This window comes from Nannobrachium achirus, assembly GCF_963921795.1.
Source record: "Nannobrachium achirus genome assembly, chromosome: 9".
Lineage (NCBI taxonomy): Eukaryota > Metazoa > Chordata > Actinopteri > Myctophiformes > Myctophidae > Nannobrachium > Nannobrachium achirus.
In genome coordinates this window covers 22,958,341-22,983,674 of record NC_137818.1, presented here as the reverse complement: position 1 = coordinate 22,983,674, position 25,334 = coordinate 22,958,341, and the positions used below count along the sequence as shown (strand labels likewise).

Genomic DNA, 25,334 nt, shown 5'->3' with positions numbered 1-25,334 from the left:
ATATCAACAAATATGATCCACTCTAAATACACTCTGTACTCACGGATAAATCTACGACAAGGTTTAGACGTGGAAAAGCAACTGGAATTGTACAATATACCTGTATAGGGATCTCCATGTATGGGCATGTCAGCTGTCATGGACATCATAGGACATTCACATAACGAATAACTGAGTAAGCATGTTTGGGCTCTCACAGCATATCTCCATATACAGTAAATGGATCTCTATATATGGGTACCAGGGGTCTCCATATATGGGTAACTGGTCCGATATACATCACTGGCCAGATGGTCAAGAATCTCGCCCTTTAGGGCTTGGTCGCCTGTCGCCCTGAGGCATTTTACTAGTATGTGAACGGTCACAGCTTGGCCGTATCTCTGTCACGCCTGACACTGTGGTTCCCCTGACAAATCACTGTGACATCACAGTGATGTCAGATACTCAGAGCAGGGATCTCCATATAGGCATAAAAACAGGTGTCATCACAGTGATGTCAGATACTCAGAGCAGGGATCTCCATATGGGCATCAATATTAAGCCCATATCTAACAGGACTTCATATGGAAATGTCCATATATGGAGGAAGACAGCCCATAGCCTATCTGTGTGTCTGGTTCAGACAGGAATCTCCATGTATGGGCATGTGAAAATAGCAGATCTACATGCTCACAACGCCTTGCATTTGCGAGGTATTAAAAAGTCATTAAATTGTCACTTTAGAAATGTGCATAATTAAACCTTATATTTGGTTTGTTTATTGTTGAGTGAGAAAACAATGTTGCACATTAAGCTAATTATCTGGTGACCCCTCAAAATAAAATAATTTGGGGACCCCTCTGGGGGTCCCGACCCACAGGTTGAGAACCACTGGTATAATATACCTCTATGAATTGTAGGCTACACACTGTGCTTATAGCCTATTACGTGGCTCAGAAAGTGATTGAATTGATTGATTGAATGATTGAAGACTTTATTAGAAGGAAAAGGTACAGTTTCATGACAGTACAGTTCACTGGTACAAGGTCAACTAAAAGTATACCTAAAAAAAACAGACAAATAAAACACAGTAGGCCTACTATGCAGAAAGAAGGAGAAAAAAAACTGTCTTAAAACACAATGCTAAATGGTATTAATGGCTGGATCAGTTGTGTAAGTATAGTCCTATTTAGTAAATGTACTTGAGTACAATTTTGAGGTGTAGGCCAGGCTCCAATTTACTTCTACTATGTGTCGGATCCAGATAGGCTACTTTTACTCCACTACACTATTTGAAAACCTTAGTTACTATAGTACTTTGCATATATACATTGTAATATTAACATAGCCTACTTTAATCGCCTACCGCTTTAGCCCTATCTACTATTTTCAAACATTTAGTAGGCAGTAGGCTATTTTTACTTTTGGTACTTTAAGTAGCCTACATTTTGATGCCAACACTTTCATACTTTTACACATTTTACATTCAGGACTTTTACTTGTAACAGAGTAGACATTGCAGTATTGATACTTTTACTCAAGTAAAAAAAAAAAAAAAGAGTAGGCCTAGACTACTTTTTCCACCACTGTGGAGGATTGGCTACGGATAAACAGGACGTGGAACGTAATGTCTCTTTAATGCAGTGAGGTAGGCTAGGCTATCAGTGGCTGACTGCCATCTATTGACAGGGTTTGGTACAGCAGTTAGAACGTGTAAAGATTGTATTCAATAATAATTGTCATAAAGAATGCTCCCAGAACGATTATTAACAGGCACCAAAATCGTATCTCCCACAATGCAACGCGAGGCGACGGCGTCCTGTTCAGGTCCTGTTATGCTATCATGCTAACGGCACTGTTTGTTTGTGTACGTTGTCATGGTTTTGCGTCTCTCTCGGCTTATCGCAGCAGTGAAGTCACGTGACTCGCGTAACTGACGTGGATTGGCACTGTGAGTTTATTTTTGTTTGTGTACGTTGCCATGGTAATTTGCGCGTCTCTCGGCTGGCCGTAGCAGTGACGTCACGTCACTGACGTGGCAGTGAATTTTGTAATGAAACTGCCTGCAATGTCACTAACATCTCATTGTGAAGTCCTAGCAGCTGAAGAGCAGAACAGACCACATCAGCAGTATCACAGAACAGCAGAGCAAGTGAGCAACAGCAGAGAACACCAGAGAACATAAGAAATGCCCATCATCAATAAAGAGATTTGCCTGAAGCGGTGTTGGGATATGGCAGGTCTTTCCCCTGTTAGCCAGTCTCCAGGAATAAAGCGACAGAGAGCTGAGGAGATGACTGACCATGGCTGTGCACATAGTGACGCGATTGTCAAGATTGACAAGAAGGAGGCAGGGAATATGAGTGCAGGAGTGAGTGATTCAGACGATGAAGTCAGACCTCGACCGGAGAAACGCAGTTACGAACTAGATGATGATGATTTGGACCTCATTGAGGAGAACACAGGTGTTAAAATAAAAAGGAGGAAAAATAAATACAAACGCGTGAAGACAATGGACGATGATGAAGACGACAATGATATGAAGAACTTGATCGCTTTTTTTCAGATTCAGACAATGGACGATGATGAAGACGACAATGATATGAAGAACTTGATCGCTTTTTTTCAGATTCAGATTTCTTTATTAACCATTGTGTAATACACATAGGAATTTGCTTTGGCATACTACATTTTTGCATTCAAATCAATTTTTTCACATATAACATAAACAAAAACAAAAAACAGACAAACACAAAAACACCGACAGAACGCAACACGTAGTCACCACAGCAGCCATGGACGGCGCTATCTTGGAGAACCTGCGCAACAATTCAGGGCGATCAAACAAAGAGACAAACAAAAGACATAAAAGAAAAGAGTTGAGGGGGTAGGGTGCCGCAGACACCCATGGGAGAGGGGGGTGCAAGCTGTGCATGGGGTTGGGGGGGAGGGTTTCGGGAGTGCTTGGGTAATAAAAAACACTGCTTCCATACAGCACCTCCAAATTGGGGAAGAACTGCATGGGAGAAGGGGAAAAAAAAGCCCAAATGGGGCGGGGGTGAAGGCGGGTGTGTGGTTGTGTGTGTGCGTGCGTGTACGTCTGGGAGTCATGTTTGTGTTAGCGTTAAGTCTGTGTAGAGGCTTCCAGATAACAGCCTAGGTCAGAATGTCTTTTTCGCTGGTGTCAGTGCGATAAGAGACATCCTTGGCTGGAACAGTCCAGAAGACACAACAACAGGTGTTTGAGGGTGGGAGGGTGGGAAGCATGAGGGGGTGTGGGGGGGGGGGGGATAGGCTTTCTTCACAGTGTCTTCTTCTTGGGGGAATGGGGGGGGGGTCCAATCCGTTGAATTCAGCTTGTTTTAGAGCGAGTGAAATACAATAGAGTATTCACTCTAATGTCCGTTTCCTGGTCCTCCGTATAGGGCAGTGAATCTCTCCATCAAGAGGTTGTTTACGATCAATCTCCATGTTGTTATCTCCGTAACGCCTCAGCTCAGCGATCAGTGTTCGCATCAGTCCGGGCACTCACGGCCCACTCGTTTCAGTTCATTGATCGCCCCGTTCAGAGTACCCACAGCCCTACCAATTTCAATTAGCATGGCAGGCAGCCTGTTGGCTCCTTGGATTGCTGCCGTCTTGCAAATCTTCCGATAAACCAGGGCAATGCTCGTGCCAATCAGCAGAAAACCTGTTATCATCGTTCCGAAAAGATACGTTCCGAAAAGATACTTGACTCCCCCGAGCCAGTTTTCTTGATGAGAAGTAATCAAAAGCAGGAACCAGGTAACAATAGCCATTGTTAGTAGTTTGGTATTCCGAAGACAGTGTAGAGAAAAAACTCTCCTTAAAGCAGCGGGAAGACACACGAGGGAGGGAGAGCAGATAGAGGTAGGGAGAGAAGGAAAAAAGCGACCGCCTTCCTTGAGGAGCAGATTCAAGATGATGAGATCTTTGCTGGTGATGTGGATGGTGAGGTCGAGCTAGAAGAGGGAGAGATCATTAATATACCTGTTCAGCAAGCCTGCAGTGATGAAGAGGGAGATGATGATGATGAGGAGGAGTCAGACATAGATGACTTCATTGTGGACAATGATGGCCAACCTGTCACTAAAAGGACGGGCAAGACATTCTCAGCATACACCACCGATGCAGCACTGCAAGAGGCCCAGGAGTTCTTTTTTGGAGACTTCAACTTTGCCGACATCTATGACCTGGAGGAAGAGGAGGAGTATGAAGAAGGTCGGGATCGGCCCAAGAAGCAGACCAAAAGGCGGCAGGGCAGGCAGAGCGTGTTCGAGTTCTATGAGCCAAGTGAGCTGGAGAGAAACTATGTGACCCATCAGGACAAAGAGATCTGCTATACAGACATGCCTGAGCGGTTCCAGCTACGGCCAGTCCCTGTGAAATCTGCTGAGGATGACGAGCTGGAGGAGGAAGCTAAATGGATCTTTAGACATGGCTTCTCCATCCCATCTATTTCCATACAGGAGGGCACAGATTACCTAGACAGAAGAAGGACCACAAACTTCAGCAGGAAGGAAAAAGTCGTGAGCACAATTGCCAAGATTAAGGAGGCCCTTGACTTGATGAGGAACCAGCACTTTGAGGTTCCATTCATAGCATTCTACAGGAAAGAGTATGTGGAACCAGAACTAAACATCAATGACCTGTGGAAGGTGTGGCAATTGGATGAGAAGTGGACTCAGCTGAGGAACCGCAAACAGAACCTGATGCGGCTCTTCCAGAGGATGCAGTCCTACCAGTGTAAGCAGATATCCACAAACCTTGACAAATTCCTGGCTGATGGCATCCGTCCCCTGCATACCGGCGACATGGAGAGGCTCAACAACGTCCAGACCCTTGACGAACTGAGGGATATGTACAAGCACTTCCTGCTGCACTACAGCCAAGACATCCCCAACCTGCAGAACGCTGTGAAAATAGGCAAGGTCAAGGATCTGAAGCGGGCCTCACACAGGGACATGTACAACCTCTGCCAGAGTGCGGGACTTAATAGTTTGGCCAACAAATTTGGCTTAACACCGGAGCAGTTCGGAGAAAATTTGCGAGACCACTACCAGCGCCACGAGATGGAGCCATTCCCAGATGAACCGATGGAGTTGGCCAAGAATTATGTCTGCAGACAGTTCGCAACTCCAGAGGCAGTGCTTGAAGGGACCAGGTACATGGTGGCTGTGCAGATCGCCCGGGAGCCCATAGTTCAACATGTTCTCAGGTACACTTTCCAGGAAAGGGCAAAGATCAATATCAAGCGGACCAAGAAAGGCAAGAAGGAGATAGACGAGGCTCACTTTGCCTACTCTTTCAAGTACCTTAAGAACAAGCCTGTGAAACAGCTGAACGGGGATGAGTTCCTTAAGATGTGCTTGGCTGAGGAGGAGGGGCTGCTTATTGCGACCGTCAGGGAGCAGTTTACTATGAAAACCTCCACCGGCCGTCCGTCCGTCGGTCGGTCACACGTCACACGTCACACCTTTGCCCTGCTCATATCTCCGCATCAGTATATAGGGCTTGTTTGTTTATTGTACCAGTAAGACTCCCTAATCGGGAGATAAGCGACCGTTGGTCGCTTATCTCCACAAATAGGCCAAAAGTTTGTTTTACCAATTATTACACTCTATGTGAACATTTACATCAACAAATCCCAAGTACTATGCAGAACGACCCATTTCAAGTTTTTAATGTACAACAATATTTAGAAAATAGGTCTACAAGCTGACAGTCCTCGTCCCTTATATTCCCATAGGTTATATGGAGATCTCAGTGTTTGTCAGTCCTTGTTCATTTATGCCCATATATGGACATCTCTATATCTACTGTAACAGTCCTTGTCCCTTTATGCCCATATATGGAGATCTCTTAACTGTAAGTCCTTGTCCCTTTTATGCCCATATATGGATATTCCTGATGTCATCAGTATATGAACATATATGGGCTTTCCGATATGCCCATATATGGAGATCTCTTAACTGTAAGCCCTTGTCCCTTTTATGCCCATATATGGATATCCCTGATGTCATCCGTATATGCCCATATATGGGCTTTCTAATATGCCCATATATGGAGATCTCTGTATCTCCATATATGGGTATAAAAGGATACTTCAGGTCTGACATCAGGTTTGTTTATATTGGGTTGCTAGGTTTGACATCACAAACTCTATGGGCCATCTGACCTAGAAATCTATATTTGGGCATAGATGACTCATCGTGACCTCATCACACGTCGACCGCACGTGTGACGTGCGGTCGACCGCACGTGTGACCGACGGACGGCCGGTGGAGGTTTTCATACTAAACTGCGACCTTACGGTCGCAATGACATCACACCACATCATCAGCTGTGGACTCTGTGATGTCATCGTATCGCATCAGTATATAGGGCTTGTTTGTTTATTGTATGACATCACGCCACATCATCAGCTGTGGACTCTGTGATGTCATCGTATCTCCATATATGGCCATCTCCGTATATGGAGATTTAAGTCGTCCATGCCCAAGTATGGGCTGGTGAGGTCAGACTTTGTGTGATGCGTAGGTTATCTCCATATATGGAGATTCAACATTCCAGGTGTAACTATGGCTACCCGTATGACGTGAGAGGTGGAGGTTGTGATATTTGTGGAGATAAGCGACCAACGGTCGCTTATCTCCCGATTAGGGAGTCTTACTGGTACAATAAACAAACAAGCCCTATATACTGATGCGGAGATATGAGCAGGGCAAAGGTGTGACGTGTGACGTGTGACCGACCGACCGACGGACGGCCGGTGGAGGTTTTCATTGCGACCGTCAGGGAGCAGTTTACTACCAGTAAGACTCCCTAATCGGGAGATAAGCGACCGTTGGTCGCTTATCTCCACAAATATCACAACCTCCACCTCTCACGTCATACGGGTAGCCATAGTTACACCTGGAATGTTGAATCTCCATATATGGAGATAACCTACGCATCACACAAAGTCTGACCTCACCAGCCCATACTTGGGCATGGACGACTTATATCTCCATATACGGAGATGGCCATATATGGAGATACGATGACATCACAGAGTCCACAGCTGATGATGTGGCGTGATGTCATACAATACACAAACAAGCCCTATATAAAGGGGCAATTCTCACCAGGGAAGAGAGCATTGCCTGGAATGTTGAATCTCCATATATGGAGATAACCTACGCATCACACAAAGTCTGACCTCACCAGCCCATACTTGGGCATGGACGACTTATATCTCCATATACGGAGATGGCCATATATGGAGATACGATGACATCACAGAGTCCACAGCTGATGATGTGGCGTGATGTCATACAATAAACAAACAAGCCCTATATACTGATGCGATACGATGACATCACAGAGTCCACAGCTGATGATGTGGCGTGATGTCATACAATAAACAAACAAGCCCTATATACTGATGCGGAGATATGAACAGGGCAAAGGTGTGACGTGTGACGTGTGACCGACCGACCGACCGACGGACGGACGGCCGGTGGAGGTTTTCATTGCGACCGTCAGGGAGCAGTTTACTACCAGTAAGACTCCCTAATCGGGAGATAAGCGACCGTTGGTCGCTTATCTCCACAAATATCACAACCTCCACCTCTCACGTCATACGGGTAGCCATAGTTACACCTGGAATGTTGAATCTCCATATATGGAGATAACCTACGCATCACACAAAGTCTGACCTCACCAGCCCATACTTGGGCATGGACGACTTATATCTCCATATACGGAGATGGCCATATATGGAGATACGATGACATCACAGAGTCCACAGCTGATGATGTGGCGTGATGTCATACAATACACAAACAAGCCCTATATAAAGGGGCAATTCTCACCAGGGAAGAGAGCATTGCCTGGAATGTTGAATCTCCATATATGGAGATAACCTACGCATCACACAAAGTCTGACCTCACCAGCCCATACTTGGGCATGGACGACTTATTGCGACCGTAAGGTCGCAGTTTAGTATGAAAACCTCCACCGGCCGTCCGTCGGTCACACGTGCGGTCGACCGCACGTCACACGTGCGGTCGACGTGTGATGAGGTCACGATGAGTCATCTATGCCCAAATATAGATTTCTAGGTCAGATGGCCCATAGAGTTTGTGATGTCAAACCTAGCAACCCAATATAAACAAACCTGATGTCAGACCTGAAGTATCCTTTTATACCCATATATGGAGATACAGAGATCTCCATATATGGGCATATTAGAAAGCCCATATATGGGCATATACGGATGACATCAGGGATATCCATATATGGGCATAAAAGGGACAATGGCTTACAGTTAAGAGATCTCCATATATGGGCATATCAGAAAGCCCATATATGTTCATATACTGATGACATCAGGAATATCCATATATGGGCATAAAAGGGACAAGGACTTACAGTTAAGAGATCTCCATATATGGGCATAAAGGGACAAGGACTGTTACAGTAGATATAGAGATGTCCATATATGGGCATAAATGAACAAGGACTGACAAACACTGAGATCTCCATATAACCTATGGGAATATAAGGGACGAGGACTGTCAGCTTGTAGACCTATTTTCTAAATATTGTTGTACATTAAAAACTTGAAATGGGTCGTTCTGCATAGTACTTGGATGCCACAGCCCCTTCAGTTGTTAGTGTTTACCACCTGGGTCTATCTATCAGTCTTATGAACTGCCCGTATGTCTTGATAATTGGTAAAACAAACTTTTGGCCTATTTGTGGAGATAAGCGACCAACGGTCGCTTATCTCCCGATTAGGGAGTCTTACTGGTATCTCCATATACGGAGATGGCCATATATGGAGATACGATGACATCACAGAGTCCACAGCTGATGATGTGGCGTGATGTCATACAATAAACAAACAAGCCCTATATACTGATGCGATACGATGACATCACAGAGTCCACAGCTGATGATGTGGCGTGATGTCATACAATAAACAAACAAGCCCTATATACTGATGCGGAGATATGAGCAGGGCAAAGGTGTGATGTGTGACGTGTGACCGACCGACCGACCGACCGACCGACCGACCGACCGACCGACCGACCGACCGACGGACGGCGGAGGTTTTCATTCGACCGTCAGGGAGCAGTTTACTATGAAAACCTCCACCGGCCGTCCGTCCGTCCGTCGGTCGGTCGGTCGGTCGGTCGGTCACGTCACACCTTTGCCCTGCTCATATCTCCGCATCAGTATATAGGGCTTGTTTGTTTATTGTATGACATCACGCCACATCATCAGCTGTGGACTCTGTGATGTCATCGTATCGCATCAGTATATAGGGCTTGTTTGTTTATTGTATGACATCACGCCACATCATCAGCTGTGGACTCTGTGATGTCATCGTATCTCCATATATGGCCATCTCCGTATATGGAGATATAAGTCGTCCATGCCCAAGTATGGGCTGGTGAGGTCAGACTTTGTGTGATGCGTAGGTTATCTCCATATATGGAGATTCAACATTCCAGGCAATGCTCTCTTCCCTGGTGAGAATTGCCCCTTTATATAGGGCTTGTTTGTGTATTGTATGACATCACGCCACATCATCAGCTGTGGACTCTGTGATGTCATCGTATCTCCATATATGGCCATCTCCGTATATGGAGATATAACTTAAGTCGTCCATGCCCAAGTATGGGCTGGTGAGGTCAGACTTTGTGTGATGCGTAGGTTATCTCCATATATGGAGATTCAACATTCCAGGTGTAACTATGGCTACCCGTATGACGTGAGAGGTGGAGGTTGTGATATTTGTGGAGATAAGCGACCAACGGTCGCTTATCTCCCGATTAGGGAGTCTTACTGGTAGTAAACTGCTCCCTGACGGTCGCAACTATGAAAACCTCCACCGGCCGTCCGTCGGTCGGTCCGTCGGTCGGTCGGTCGGTCGGTCGGTCGGTCACACGTCACACGTCACACCTTTGCCCTGCTCATATCTCCGCATCAGTATATAGGGCTTGTTTGTTTATTGTATGACATCACGCCACATCATCAGCTGTGGACTCTGTGATGTCATCGTATCGCATCAGTATATAGGGCTTGTTTGTTTATTGTATGACATCACGCCACATCATCAGCTGTGGACTCTGTGATGTCATCGTATCTCCATATATGGCCATCTCCGTATATGGAGATATAAGTCGTCCATGCCCAAGTATGGGCTGGTGAGGTCAGACTTTGTGTGATGCGTAGGTTATCTCCATATATGTAGATTCAACATTGCAGGCAATGCTCTCTTCCCTGGTGAGAATTGCCCCTTTATATAGGGCTTGTTTGTGTATTGTATGACATCACGCCACATCATCAGCTGTGGACTCTGTGATGTCATCGTATCTCCATATATGGCCATCTCCGTATATGGAGATATAACTTAAGTCGTCCATGCCCAAGTATGGGCTGGTGAGGTCAGACTTTGTGTGATGCGTAGGTTATCTCCATATATGGAGATTCAACATTCCAGGTGTAACTATGGCTACCCGTATGACGTGAGAGGTGGAGGTTGTGATATTTGTGGAGATAAGCGACCAACGGTCGCTTATCTCCCGATTAGGGAGTCTTACTGGTAGTAAACTGCTCCCTGACGGTCGCAACTATGAAAACCTCCACCGGCCGTCCGTCGGTCGGTCCGTCGGTCGGTCGGTCGGTCGGTCGGTCGGTCACACGTCACACGTCACACCTTTGCCCTGCTCATATCTCCGCATCAGTATATAGGGCTTGTTTGTTTATTGTATGACATCACGCCACATCATCAGCTGTGGACTCTGTGATGTCATCGTATCGCATCAGTATATAGGGCTTGTTTGTTTATTGGATGACATCACGCCACATCATCAGCTGTGGACTCTGTGATGTCATCGTATCTCCATATATGGCCATCTCCGTATATGGAGATATAAGTCGTCCATGCCCAAGTATGGGCTGGTGAGGTCAGACTTTGTGTGATGCGTAGGTTATCTCCATATATGGAGATTCAACATTGCAGGCAATGCTCTCTTCCCTGGTGAGAATTGCCCCTTTATATAGGGCTTGTTTGTGTATTGTATGACATCACGCCACATCATCAGCTGTGGACTCTGTGATGTCATCGTATCTCCATATATGGCCATCTCCGTATATGGAGATATAAGTCGTCCATGCCCAAGTATGGGCTGGTGAGGTCAGACTTTGTGTGATGCGTAGGTTATCTCCATATATGGAGATTCAACATTCCAGGTGTAACTATGGCTACCCGTATGACGTGAGAGGTGGAGGTTGTGATATTTGTGGAGATAAGCGACCAACGGTCGCTTATCTCCCGATTAGGGAGTCTTACTGGTAGTAAACTGCTCCCTGACGGTCGCAATGAAAACCTCCACCGGCCGTCCGTCGGTCGGTCGGTCGGTCGGTCGGTCGGTCGGTCGGTCACACGTCACACGTCACACCTTTGCCCTGCTCATATCTCCGCATCAGTATATAGGGCTTGTTTGTTTATTGTATGACATCACGCCACATCATCAGCTGTGGACTCTGTGATGTCATCGTATCGCATCAGTATATAGGGCTTGTTTGTTTATTGGATGACATCACGCCACATCATCAGCTGTGGACTCTGTGATGTCATCGTATCTCCATATATGGCCATCTCCGTATATGGAGATATAAGTCGTCCATGCCCAAGTATGGGCTGGTGAGGTCAGACTTTGTGTGATGCGTAGGTTATCTCCATATATGGAGATTCAACATTCCAGGCAATGCTCTCTTCCCTGGTGAGAATTGCCCCTTTATATAGGGCTTGTTTGTGTATTGTATGACATCACGCCACATCATCAGCTGTGGACTCTGTGATGTCATCGTATCTCCATATATGGCCATCTCCGTATATGGAGATATAAGTCGTCCATGCCCAAGTATGGGCTGGTGAGGTCAGACTTTGTGTGATGCGTAGGTTATCTCCATATATGGAGATTCAACATTCCAGGTGTAACTATGGCTACCCGTATGACGTGAGAGGTGGAGGTTGTGATATTTGTGGAGATAAGCGACCAACGGTCGCTTATCTCCCGATTAGGGAGTCTTACTGGTAGTAAACTGCTCCCTGACGGTCGCAATGAAAACCTCCACCGGCCGTCCGTCCGTCGGTCGGTCACACGTCACACGTCACACCTTTGCCCTGCTCATATCTCCGCATCAGTATATAGGGCTTGTTTGTTTATTGTACCAGTAAGACTCCCTAATCGGGAGATAAGCGACCGTTGGTCGCTTATCTCCACAAATAGGCCAAAAGTTTGTTTTACCAATTATTACACTCTATGTGAACATTTACATCAACAAATCCCAAGTACTATGCAGAACGACCCATTTCAAGTTTTTAATGTACAACAATATTTAGAAAATAGGTCTACAAGCTGACAGTCCTCGTCCCTTATATTCCCATAGGTTATATGGAGATCTCAGTGTTTGTCAGTCCTTGTTCATTTATGCCCATATATGGACATCTCTATATCTACTGTAACAGTCCTTTTCCCTTTATGCCCATATATGGAGATCTCTTAACTGTAAGTCCTTGTCCCTTTTATGCCCATATATGGATATTCCTGATGTCATCAGTATATGAACATATATGGGCTTTCTGATATGCCCATATATGGAGATCTCTTAACTGTAAGCCCTTGTCCCTTTTATGCCCATATATGGATATCCCTGATGTCATCCGTATATGCCCATATATGGGCTTTCTAATATGCCCATATATGGAGATCTCTGTATCTCCATATATGGGTATAAAAGGATACTTCAGGTCTGACATCAGGTTTGTTTATATTGGGTTGCTAGGTTTGACATCACAAACTCTATGGGCCATCTGACCTAGAAATCTATATTTGGGCATAGATGACTCATCGTGACCTCATCACACGTCGACCGCACGTGTGACGTGCGGTCGACCGCACGTGTGACCGACGGACGGCCGGTGGAGGTTTTCATACCAGTAAGACTCCCTAATCGGGAGATAAGCGACCGTTGGTCGCTTATCTCCACAAATAGGCCAAAAGTTTGTTTTACCAATTATTACACTCTATGTGAACATTTACATCAACAAATCCCAAGTACTATGCAGAACGACCCATTTCAAGTTTTTAATGTACAACAATATTTAGAAAATAGGTCTACAAGCTCACAATGCTACGCATTGTCCTCGTCCCTTATATTCCCATAGGTTATATGGAGATCTCAGTGTCTGTCAGTCCTTGTTCATTTATGCCCATATATGGACATCTCTATATCTACTGTAACAGTCCTTGTCCCTTTATGCCCATATATGGAGATCTCTTAACTGTAAGTCCTTGTCCCTTTTATGCCCATATATGGATATTCCTGATGTCATCAGTATATGAACATATATGGGCTTTCTGATATGCCCATATATGGAGATCTCTTAACTGTAAGCCCTTGTCCCTTTTATGCCCATATATGGATATCCCTGATGTCATCCGTATATGCCCATATATGGGCTTTCTAATATGCCCATATATGGAGATCTCTGTATCTCCATATATGGGTATAAAAGGATACTTCAGGTCTGACATCAGGTTTGTTTATATTGGGTTGCTAGGTTTGACATCACAAACTCTATGGGCCATCTGACCTAGAAATCTATATTTGGGCATAGATGACTCATCGTGACCTCATCACACGTCGACCGCACGTGTGACGTGCGGTCGACCGCACGTGTGACCGACGGACGGCCGGTGGAGGTTTTCATACCAGTAAGACTCCCTAATCGGGAGATAAGCGACCGTTGGTCGCTTATCTCCACAAATAGGCCAAAAGTTTGTTTTACCAATTATTACACTCTATGTGAACATTTACATCAACAAATCCCAAGTACTATGCAGAACGACCCATTTCAAGTTTTTAATGTACAACAATATTTAGAAAATAGGTCTACAAGCTCACAATGCTACGCATTGTCCTCGTCCCTTATATTCCCATAGGTTATATGGAGATCTCAGTGTTTGTCAGTCCTTGTTCATTTATGCCCATATATGGACATCTCTATATCTACTGTAACAGTCCTTGTCCCTTTATGCCCATATATGGAGATCTCTTAACTGTAAGTCCTTGTCCCTTTTATGCCCATATATGGATATTCCTGATGTCATCAGTATATGAACATATATGGGCTTTCTGATATGCCCATATATGGAGATCTCTTAACTGTAAGCCCTTGTCCCTTTTATGCCCATATATGGATATCCCTGATGTCATCCGTATATGCCCATATATGGGCTTTCTAATATGCCCATATATGGAGATCTCTGTATCTCCATATATGGGTATAAAAGGATACTTCAGGTCTGACATCAGGTTTGTTTATATTGGGTTGCTAGGTTTGACATCACAAACTCCATGGGCCATCTGACCTAGAAATCTATATTTGGGCATAGATGACTCATCGTGACCTCATCATGATTTCAATCGCTATAAAAGGACTCTGTGACATACACTCTCCACAGATAAAGCAGATAACCTACACATCACACAAAGTCTGCTCTTCCCTGGTGAGAATTGCCCCTTTATATAGGGCTTGTTTGTGTATTGTATGACATCACGCCACATCATCAGCTGTGGACTGTATGACATCACGCCACATGATCAGCTGTGGACTCTGTGATGTCAGAGTGATGCGTCACACGTCGACCGCACGTGTGACGTGCGGTCGACCGCACGTGTGACCGACGGACGGCCGGTGGAGGTTTTCATAGTAAATTGCTCCCTGACGGTCGCAACTAAACTGCGACCTTACGGTCGCAATGACATCACGCCACATCATCAGCTGTGGACTCTGTGATGTCATCGTATCGCATCAGTATATAGGGCTTGTTTGTTTATTGTATGACATCACGCCACATCATCAGCTGTGGACTCTGTGATGTCATCGTATCTCCATATATGGCCATCTCCGTATATGGAGATATAAGTCGTCCATGCCCAAGTATGGGCTGGTGAGGTCAGACTTTGTGTGATGCGTAGGTTATCTCCATATATGGAGATTCAACATTCCAGGCAATGCTCTCTTCCCTGGTGAGAATTGCCCCTTTATATAGGGCTTGTTTGTGTATTGTATGACATCACGCCACATCATCAGCTGTGGACTCTGTGATGTCATCGTATCTCCATATATGGCCATCTCCGTATATGGAGATATAAGTCGTCCATGCCCAAGTATGGGCTGGTGAGGTCAGACTTTGTGTGATGCGTAGGTTATCTCCATATATGGAGATTCAACATTCCAGGTGTAACTATGGCTACCCATATGACGTGAGAGGTGGAGGTTGTGATATTTGTGGAGATAAGCGACCAACGGTCGCTTATCTCCCGATTAGGGAGTCTTACTGGTCATAGATATCTGTATTGACACGATTGGTGTCAAAGGGTATCTTCCTCAGACATATTCTGATGAGATCAAACAGTTCTACTACAGGGAAGAGTTCAGTCACCAGGTGCAAGAATGGAACAGGCAGTGGGCCTTGACCATAGACAGAGCCCTTACCCAGTTCCTCTACCCTCAGTTGTCGAAAGAACTCAAGAACACGCTTGTTGTGGAGGCCAAGGAAAACATTATCCGGTCTTGCTGTAGGCGGTTGTACAACTGGCTGAAGGTGGCTCCGTACAGACCAGATCAGCAGGTGGAGAAAGACCTGATGGATGAGTGCCAAGGCAAAGGCGTCTGAGTCCTGGGAGTCGCCTATGCCCCTAACTGTGTTTTGTGCTCTCATCGATGGTGATGGAGAGGTGATTGATTCCCTGCGTCTGCCCTACTTCATGAAGAGGATGAACACCTTTAGAGAAGATGAGCGGGTTAAAAAGTTTAATGATATTCAAAACCTGAAGACGTTTCTGAAGAGCAATACACCTCATGTGGTTGCAGTTGCTGGAGAGAATAGAGATGCGTACATGATTATGGAGGACATCAAGAGGACCATCAGTGAGCTTCAACAAGAATCCTCTCTGTCCCCTGTGCAAGTGGAGCTGGTCGACAATGAACTGGCTACACTGTACATGAACAGCAAGAAGTCTGAGGCTGATTTCAGAGACTTCCCACCATTGCTGCGACAGGCTGTGTCCATAGCCAGGAAGATCCAAGATCCTCTGTCAGAGTTTGCTCACGTATGCAGCAGTGACGAGGACATCCTTTGCCTCAAACTGCACCCACTACAGGAGAACATAGGGAAAGAGGAACTGCTCAACGCTCTGCACTTTGAATTCATTAACCGGGTCAACGAGGTGGGAGTGGACGTGAACAGGGCCATCGCCCATCCTTACACCCAGAGCCTCGTCCAGTATGTGTGTGGCTTTGGACCCAGGAAGGGCTCTCACCTCCTCAAGATTCTGAAGCATAAAAACACTCTTTTGGAAAACAGAACCCAGCTGGACACCATGTGTGATATGGGGCCCACGGTCTTCATCAACTGTGCTGGTTTCATCAAGATTGACACTGCGTCCCTTAGAGACAGCACAGACTCGTACATTAAGGTTCTGGATAGTTCCCGGGTACACCCAGAGACATACGAGTTGGCTCTGAAGATGGCTGCAGACGCCATGGAGTATGATGGGTCGGCAGAGGATGCCAACTTGGCTGGAGCACTGGAGGAGATCTTGAAGAACCCAAGGCATCTCAAAGATTTAGATCTGGACACCTTCGCAGAAGAGCTGGAGAGACAGGGTTATGGCAAGAAGGGAATCACTCTCTACGACATCCGTGCTGAGCTGAGCTGTAGGTACAAAGACATGAGAGTTCCCTACAGAAGCCCCAACACTGAGCAGATATTCAACATGCTCACAAAGGAGACACCAGAGACCTTCTATATAGGGAAGCTGATCACCAGTGTGGTAACAGGCATCGCTCACCATTTGCCACGAGAGAGATATGACCAGGCCAATCGTAACAAGGTCACAGGCCTGTGGCAGTGCCCCTTCTGCCTGCAGGACAACTTCCCTGAACTCAGCCAGGTGTGGGACCACATTGACAACAGGTCCTGCCCAGGCCAGGCCATTGGTGTTCGGACCAGGTTGGACAATGGTATCGAGGGGTTCATTCGCACCAATTTCCTCAGCGACAAGGTGATCAAACACCCTGGGGAGAGGGTCAAGGTGGGCATGATGGTCTACTCTCGCATCATGAAAATCAACATAGAGAGGTTCAGTGTTGAGCTGACGTGCCGCACCTCCGACCTGAAGGACAAGAGCAACAAGTGGAAGCTCCTCAAGGACAACTACTATGACTTTGACATGGAGACAGAGGACCAGAAGGATGAGGAACAACTCAAGAAGAAAGAACAGCAAATGCCATATACAACACGTTGGATCAATCACCGCAACTTCCACAATATTGGTTTCAAGCAGGCAGAGGAGATGATGAAGTCGATGGACCAGGGAGACGTCGTCATCAGGCCCAGCAGCAAAGGTAAGAATTACCTCACTGTGAGCTGGAAAGTGGCGGAAGGTATTCACCAGCATGCATGTGTCAGAGAGGAGGGCAAGGACAACGCCTCAAGCTTGGGACGCAAGCTCTGGATCAACACAGAGGAGTTTGAGGATCTGGAGGAGATCACAGTTCGATACATTCAGCCGATGGCGGGGTTTGCTCAGGATCTACTGAGGCACAAGAACTTCCAGGAGTGCAATGGAGGAGACAGGAGGAAAATGGAGGAGCTGTTGATAAAGACGAAGAGGGAGCAGCCCAGGTGTATTCCATATATTATTTCTGCTTGTAAAGATCTGCCAGGGAAGTTCATGCTGGGCTACCAGCCTCGTCAGAAACCACTGGTAGACTACGTGACCGTCACCCCAAGCGGTTTGCGGTATCGCTCTCAGATGTTCCATACAGTTAAGGAACTGTTCCACTGGTTCAAGAACCACTACCACCAAGAGCCCTTACCAGGCATCACCCCAAACAGCAGCAGCAAACCAATAACACCCACATTATACGGGTGTCTTCCACAAACACCCTGTCCAGGGAACGCGTGCCGATGATGCCACATCAGCCAGCTCAGCTTTTAATAAACAATCTCTCCAAAGTTCATACTGTAACTTGAAAACATAATGTAACATAATGACTCCTGTAATATACATTCTGTAATATTGTTTTGTATTGTGTAACAACATTGTTTCTAAGAACTATTATTTTCTTGCTAATATCTTATATATATTATTATTATTATATACTGCTTGACCTTTTATCCCTTTAATAAAAGTATTAATATGGAATTCTATGGCTTGTTTATTGTTCAACAGCTTTTACCTACAGTATACTGTTGCCAACTTAATATTTTGGTCTTGACTCTCTCCTCCCCCAGTCTCCCCAAGCACAATTATAAATATATATAACAAAGAACAAACAACATAGTAAATTAAATGAAATAAATAAAGCAGATGGTATGGTAAGTAAAACATAATTTATATAGGCTATGTACAGTATATACTGTATATCAGTGTTCTATCGGTTGTTTTCTTGTATTTTGCAGCCAAAACTGCACATTCTTTCTGTTCGGTCGGACAAAGACTTTAATTTATTTCAAATATTCGCCACACTGTTAACCACCCTGTTGCTATTATATATTGTACGTTTGGGGTCTGAGAGTAGAGGCTAAATCTCATCAAATGGTGGTCTGTGGCTAAAATACCAAATAAATAATGGACCTTGAGATGAAAAGGGTTGAAAACCACTGTTATCTGTGTGATTTGTTCAGGAGGATGTTCCTCCGGTGCTGGGGCTTCTGCGACGTGGCCGTGGTGGACAACTCACACGCCTGGGACGCGTGGAAGAGGTACTACCTGCTGCGCTCCCACCTGGAGAGCAAGATGATGCAGGGCAGGGCCGGCTGCGACTACACCTGCAAAGGCCTGAGGGGTCGCACAGGTGAGGTGCAGTCACAAGGGGGGTAAAAGTGGGACTGAGTTACAAGGGCCCAAGGTGGAGGAGCCTTAAGTATTTAGCTATTGAAAAGCTCACAGCACGGCACAGAGTGCCACGCTGCAAGCTTGTAGATCTGCTATTTTTCTAAAGTCGTGAAAATGTGTGCAAATCTTTGAATATATATATGTATTTTTAAGCGAACATTTGTAACTTTTGTAAATATTACAAAATTTGTAAATATTTTGAGATGGGGGTCTGTGGTCAAATACATATCATTTTTGGGGTCCTTCACATGAAGAAGTTTGAGCACCACTGACAAATAAAATATATATATATATCTTTTCAAAAATAGCAGATCTACAAGCTCACAGCACTCGGTGCCGTGCAGTGAGCTTGTATATCTGCTATTAGTCAATAGTTAAAGCACAAAATAATGCATGCTAATGCGTTCCCAGTCTAAATCCCTCCCCCTATGAAGAACATACATGGGGGGCCCGCAGTGAATCCTTATATAGACATCCTTATAGACATATTTTGATCAAAAAGATTTGAATGTTTCAACCAATAATCAGAGGACAGAAAACCTATTAAACAGCAGGCACTTTGAATCCACAAAACATCTGACTTGAATAAAAGTATATAATCTTGACTTACATAGAATTCTGACATGACATGTAGGAGAAAGATTGAAATGGCACTTTGGCAGTTATTAATGTAGTTATGTTCAGAACTGTTGAAACCCCATCTCAACACTTTAAATTTTAAGCCATATGTCTGCAGAAGAAGGCATTGAGTAAAATGATAACTGCTAGAGATCCTCTGGCCTATTGGCTAAATTATTAAGTGTTGGCACATCCAAGAGAACCCTGGCCTGAATAAATTGACTAAACTTAAGATCTATTTCAACCTATCGTCGTTGTACTCATCTGTTTGTCAGGGGATGACTGTGGACAGTTCAGAAACCCGGCTATAGGGAGGCAGTTTTTTTATAGCTGTGCTGACCTCTCCTACGTCTGGCTTTGTGTGTATGTTCCTTTGTCCATAAAAGAGTGTCTGTATGAGCACGGAACCCCATGTATGGAGATAACTAACATCACAGACAGAATAATTCACTGAATGTGCAATCTTAAAGTGACTTAGTGCACAAGTCGCAAGTTGGCACCTTGACAAAGTGCAGTCCAGTTTATTCAAATGGAGATTAGCACCCAATTTATGGATTAGTTTCTTTTTCCATTAACAGTATAGTGCCCACTTTGAGATAATGTGTAAAAGGGTTCTGAATGATAACACAACTGTCTTTTTCCTTCCATGTTACAATGCTGCCACCTTATGGCCAGACCCCAGTAATAGCACTCATTCAGTCATTTGACCCTTCAAACTCCTCCTGGCTCCCTCACACTGGAACACAGCATTGGTTATAAGTGACTATTGTGAATATGACACAAAAGCAAATGAGAAAAATGTAAAAGGAAGCGGACACCAGAAGTGACACGGTTGCAGTGGAGGTAGTAGTCATGTCTCTTTACTGTCATTGCGTTACACTTTGATACAAAGGGATCAACGGAAACTATTTGAAACAGAAGATGAACAGCAAACTGCAAGCCAAGACAAAAAAGAATTAACCTAACTTTCCTTCCTCAGAGTTACTCATCACAACACATATAATATATCACACATCCATTACAAGCTTAATTACACCCAGTTTCATTGTTAGGTAGGCACATTTAAACACGAACGGCAACAGATAAAAAAAAATTATAAAAGGATAAACCTCTGAACCGTCATTCAGTCCTGCTTTGATTATTATTTCTTTTTTCAAATACACACATTAAAATAGACAAAACAAAAAGAAAGTTTAGAAATGCACCAAATCAACTCCCAGGAGGGGGCAGAGGAATAGATTTATGCAGCAGTGTTCCTCAACCTGTGGCTTAATTGCGACTCAAAAGTGTGTTGTTGCGAGTGGTCCGAAACGGACCGACAGGGTCGTGCATTCATTATTTCAATGGAACAATTCATTTGATATTTTGGTTGCCGACTTTATAGTCAGTGATACAACTAGGGTTGGGAATGGGATCCTTTAGGATTTTAACAATTCCGGTTCCTTAACGATTCCCTAATGGTCCGATTCCATAACGGTTCCAAATGGACCCTTACAGGTCTGTAACGGAGTGTGCAAAAGAAACCAAATGGACCCTTACACTACAGGTCTGTAACTCGAGTGTACAAATGGAACCAAATTAGTATACTCTAAGAGTAATGATGGTAGGCCTACTTGCTAAAAGGTTTGAGAACCACCAATAATGTAATTGTCTAACAGACGTGAAGTGCACATACAATTACAGTGTGATTAAAACTGGTTCCGGAAACTGTTTCAAATGTGATGGAACCGATTCCGGTTCCTCAAAGTTGGATCCCAACCCTAGCCACAACTAGGCCCCAGTGCAAACTCTTGAAGCACATGGTCCTAAATAAAGTGTTCCCTTATTCCCAGAATTAATGTTTTAGTACTATGACAGTCAACTAAAAAACTTCCTAGGGCTGTTTTTTCTCACTGGTCTCGTTCAGAAATGTATTGTCGACAGATGAAGTACTAAATACCCCGTTCTTCAGCAAGACCATGTCTCGCAACAGGTTTCAACTTATATGGAGATTTCTTCACTTCAGTGATGGTGAATCATTCGAATCAGCCGATGCTGCTGACAAGCTGTACAAAATCCGTCCAATCTTAGATTACTTACTCTCAAAATTCCATGAAATGTATCCCTTTCTTAGATTTAATATGTCTGCTTAGATTTAAAGCACTGTTGTTTTCTTGCCTCTTTTTATTATGATATTGCCAGTCTAAGAGCCTCAGGAGTTGGAATGAAGACAGAAGTCAAATGCGCTGAAAACTGGATTCAACTAGGAATAAATGTGGTCAGCATTAAACACTAAAGCACTGTGTGTGATTCATATCTGACAGTTGCTATATCAAATATGTTGGATAAGTTTGAGTTTTTTGTGTAAACACAAAACAGGGATAAGAGTTCACGTCATAGGGTATAGACGCCTATAGACACAATTAAAAATGGAGCCCATTGTTGAAAACTGTTCCAGAAGTCTGAGGCTGATCTGGAGTACATTGGGAAACGTCTGCAAGTCATCCCCGATGCCGCAGAAATCGGCTCTTCTATCAAGGAAAACCCAGCAAGATTACTGGAGAACCTTGTGGCCATCAAAGCAAAAGATGCAGACATTTGAACACAAGTTCTGAGTGTATGGACATGGTCTCTCTCTTTCCCGTCTTCGCTTTTGGACGAGTTCAAGACGTTTGAGGACGTGTTATGTTCAATTCCCATTAAAACCCTTGGAAGAAAGACATCAAACTTGTGACGTGAATCTGTCCTCTACTAGGAGTTGATTTGGTAGGCTTCAGAGACATTCTCCGGTTTAACCGACAATGAGACAAACCACTAATACCTAATTTACGATCTGTCGCACGATCGTGTCGCATGCCGAAAATAGTCCACATTCAAGCTCACAACGCGTCCCAGATGAAACGCGTTGTTGTGGACTTTAGGTAGTAAGCCATGTTTTTATTCCTCCCATTGTTTTCAAAGGAAGGGGAAACACAGTGGGCTAGTGGTTTGAGGGGGAGCTAGTGATCTGAGTGATCACCAACCAAGACGAAAAGACAGGAGACACACAAACAAAATCCTACATCAAAGCTGAAATACAAATTTAAAAGATTTAGATGACTCCTCAAAACAAATCTACATAAAAAAATAGAATAATAATAAGTAAAACTAAAAGCTTTGTCAGGCTCTAACTAATGGTCAGTGTACATTAAGAACTATGGCATAGCAGCAGTGTCCAGTCAAGTGTCATGGACAGCTGAGTGCAGGCAAGGTTCCATTCCAACCAGACGCTTCACCGGGCTCATTTCACTTAGCAGGGCTCAACTAATATTTTTCATAACTGAATCCAAATGGACTAGTCTAATTAACCATTTAAGCCCTGTAACTTTGTCATACAATGGTGTCATGCAAAAATAATGAAAATTGTAGATTTCTTTGCTATTAAAAAAAAAGGAAAAAAAAAGGAATTTCAAATTTTCCCCCGAATATAGATTATTACAATCTATAATTTTGTTTATAATCGATTGAAAATCATGTATTATTTATTTATAATCGATAATATTGATTAGTTCTATTAACTGTTGCATCCATACTTGTTTGGCTCACTCTGCAGAAACAAAAGAAAAAAAAATGCACCTAAACTGTAATGCTAGGGTTGTCACGATACCATAATTTTAAACTTCAATATCATATAAAAAAAATAAAAATCAATACCATGGTAAAAATAAAAGAACAAAGTCCTAAGCACACAAAAAAGGACGATTCTTTCTTTTCTTTCTTTTCATCTTCATGAGAAATTATTTATGTTGAAAATCTTGTATTCATTTTAATTGTATGGTCCATAAATTGACTGGTCCATAAAAGGAAGAGGAAATGTGCATAGAGGTTGAAAAAGTTATTGTAAATCTTTTGTGTTCGTTTTTTGTAGCTTAGGACTTTTGATAATATATCTACAGTAATAACGGAATTGTATCATTTTAAACACATGGTATTGCCTTTTGTCAACCCTAAAGTAATTTCAATCCAATATCGACAGCAGTTTGTCTGCATTAAAGGGGGAATAATGTCCTCTTTCGTCCAAGAGGATTTCTGGTTGGCATGTCAAGACTTCACATGTACATATAGCAATCAGGCCATCTCGATGGCAAAATGATGAAATACCATTAACATAACCTGGGAAGTGTAATGCTTGGTTGGAATAAATTCAAACAAAATGCACTCAGCCCTCCCTGAGCAATGATTGGCCACTGCCGAGTGCACGATTGCGTGGAGGATCACTACGAGTTTGGAAGACACAAGAGATGTACCGGTATGTCACTATGTGATTAAGGACCCTGCACTTGAAGAAGTGGGCAGAGAGAAAATCATCAGTAACAAACACTTCAGGATAGTCAAGGAGGGTACCATCGGGTACGGAGCCAAGAGGGAAGTAAGGTACAGTAGCTAAGTAAATTAACAACAGGGTCATTTCATAAATAGTGGGTTGGTTGAGCGATGTGACGCCCCTATTCAGAAACAAACCTCCGTTCCTCTCTAGAGCACTGTATTTAATGAGGGCACGGGGGTCGCAGGCAGCGTGCTTGTAGCTAAAGAGACTGCACTGAAACAGAGTCATACTGTACTGTAGGTTCAATTCACCCTCAAAAAAGCAGTGTCCATGACGACACACTGAACTGCTTGCGTGCTCTCTCGCCACGGTTGGCCATTAACGAGAACTTAAGATAAATTAAAAGGCAGTGAAATTAAAACACAGTGAATTCTAACACAGAGTCAGCTCCTTTTCACACTGATAGTCATTAACCACAAAAACTGTTACCATCTACAAGATCACAATGTGGCATGATGGGACACTTTGTAAGCTTGTAGATCGGCTATTTTTTGTAATAATGACAGGGTTTAAGTGGTTAAGTTCTGGCCCGCCTCTGTGGTCAGGAGGGTATCAGCGTGTAATCTCTATTTATTGGATGGAATTGGATGGCAGTGGCTTACAGGTTAGAGAAGTCGGACCTCATGACCTTTAAATCACCAGTTTGAATCCTGGACTGGGAAATTCTGTGAAAGGGGAGACGTGACTGAAAACGGGTGTGTCCTGCCCGGTCCATTACCACTCACATTTAAACTTCTGGAGCATAGATCCTAATAGCTTCTATTAACAAACGTGGAGGACCGTTTAAGGTAGAGGGTTCTACTACAATACCTTCTCCAGCACAGCAAGACCTAAAGCAGTGCGTCTTGAACTCCTCCAGTCATAGACAACCAGAGTGCTGCTGAGCTTTTATATTACTAGTTGAAATCAGTGGCTGATGTAGACCTGGTACACCAGGTGAACGTCATTAAATCCCTGGCGGAATAGGAGACCAGCAGTACTCCTCAGGACCAGAGCAGAGAACCAACTGATCTAAGGGCTGCTTTCTGTACCCAACGCCTGAACCCCCCCAAAGTTTGTATGTCTAACATTCCCCCTGCCTTCCTCCCCCTTCCTCTTCTTCCCTGCTTGTGTTTGTGTGTGTGTCCACTGGCTTGCAACCCCAATCGGCTTGCAACTCCCCTGTGGTTGTGGTGCCCTCTGGTGGTGTGACGGCGTCACAGCAGGTCAACAGCGGTTCTGGAAGAGTTGCTCTACGACGGAGGAGTCGGCCAGCGTGGAGATGTCGCCAAAGTCACGCTCCCCGCACGCAATCTTACGCAGCACCCTGCGCATGATTTTACCTGGAGGAGGGGGAGACACACACAGAGAGAGAGTGAGAGAGGGAAAGGATGTGCGTTTGTGATGGACGAGTCA

At 44.3% G+C, this 25,334-nt stretch overlaps 1 protein-coding gene and 1 pseudogene across 3 annotated transcripts in view; one reads left to right on the top strand and one right to left on the bottom strand.

The window, feature by feature from the left end:
* The first annotated feature begins 2,272 nt into the window (after positions 1-2,272).
* On the top strand, positions 2,273-22,175 carry LOC308290718 (transcription elongation factor SPT6-like; annotated as a pseudogene). Its single transcript has 5 exons — positions 2,273-2,518; positions 3,915-5,393; positions 15,400-18,006; positions 18,766-18,940; positions 22,032-22,175. The product of its transcript is annotated as a transcription elongation factor SPT6-like (transcript).
* LOC308291093 (acetyl-coenzyme A synthetase, cytoplasmic-like) overlaps positions 20,475-25,334 on the bottom strand; it is a 41,223-nt gene continuing 36,363 nt past the window's right edge. For both annotated transcript variants that reach the window (XM_080733007.1, XM_080733008.1), the window contains one exon: positions 20,475-25,261. In XM_080733007.1, the coding sequence (XP_080589133.1) occupies positions 25,146-25,261 (116 nt within the window). In that variant the 3' untranslated portion in view covers positions 20,475-25,145. The remainder of the gene's footprint in view (positions 25,262-25,334) is intronic.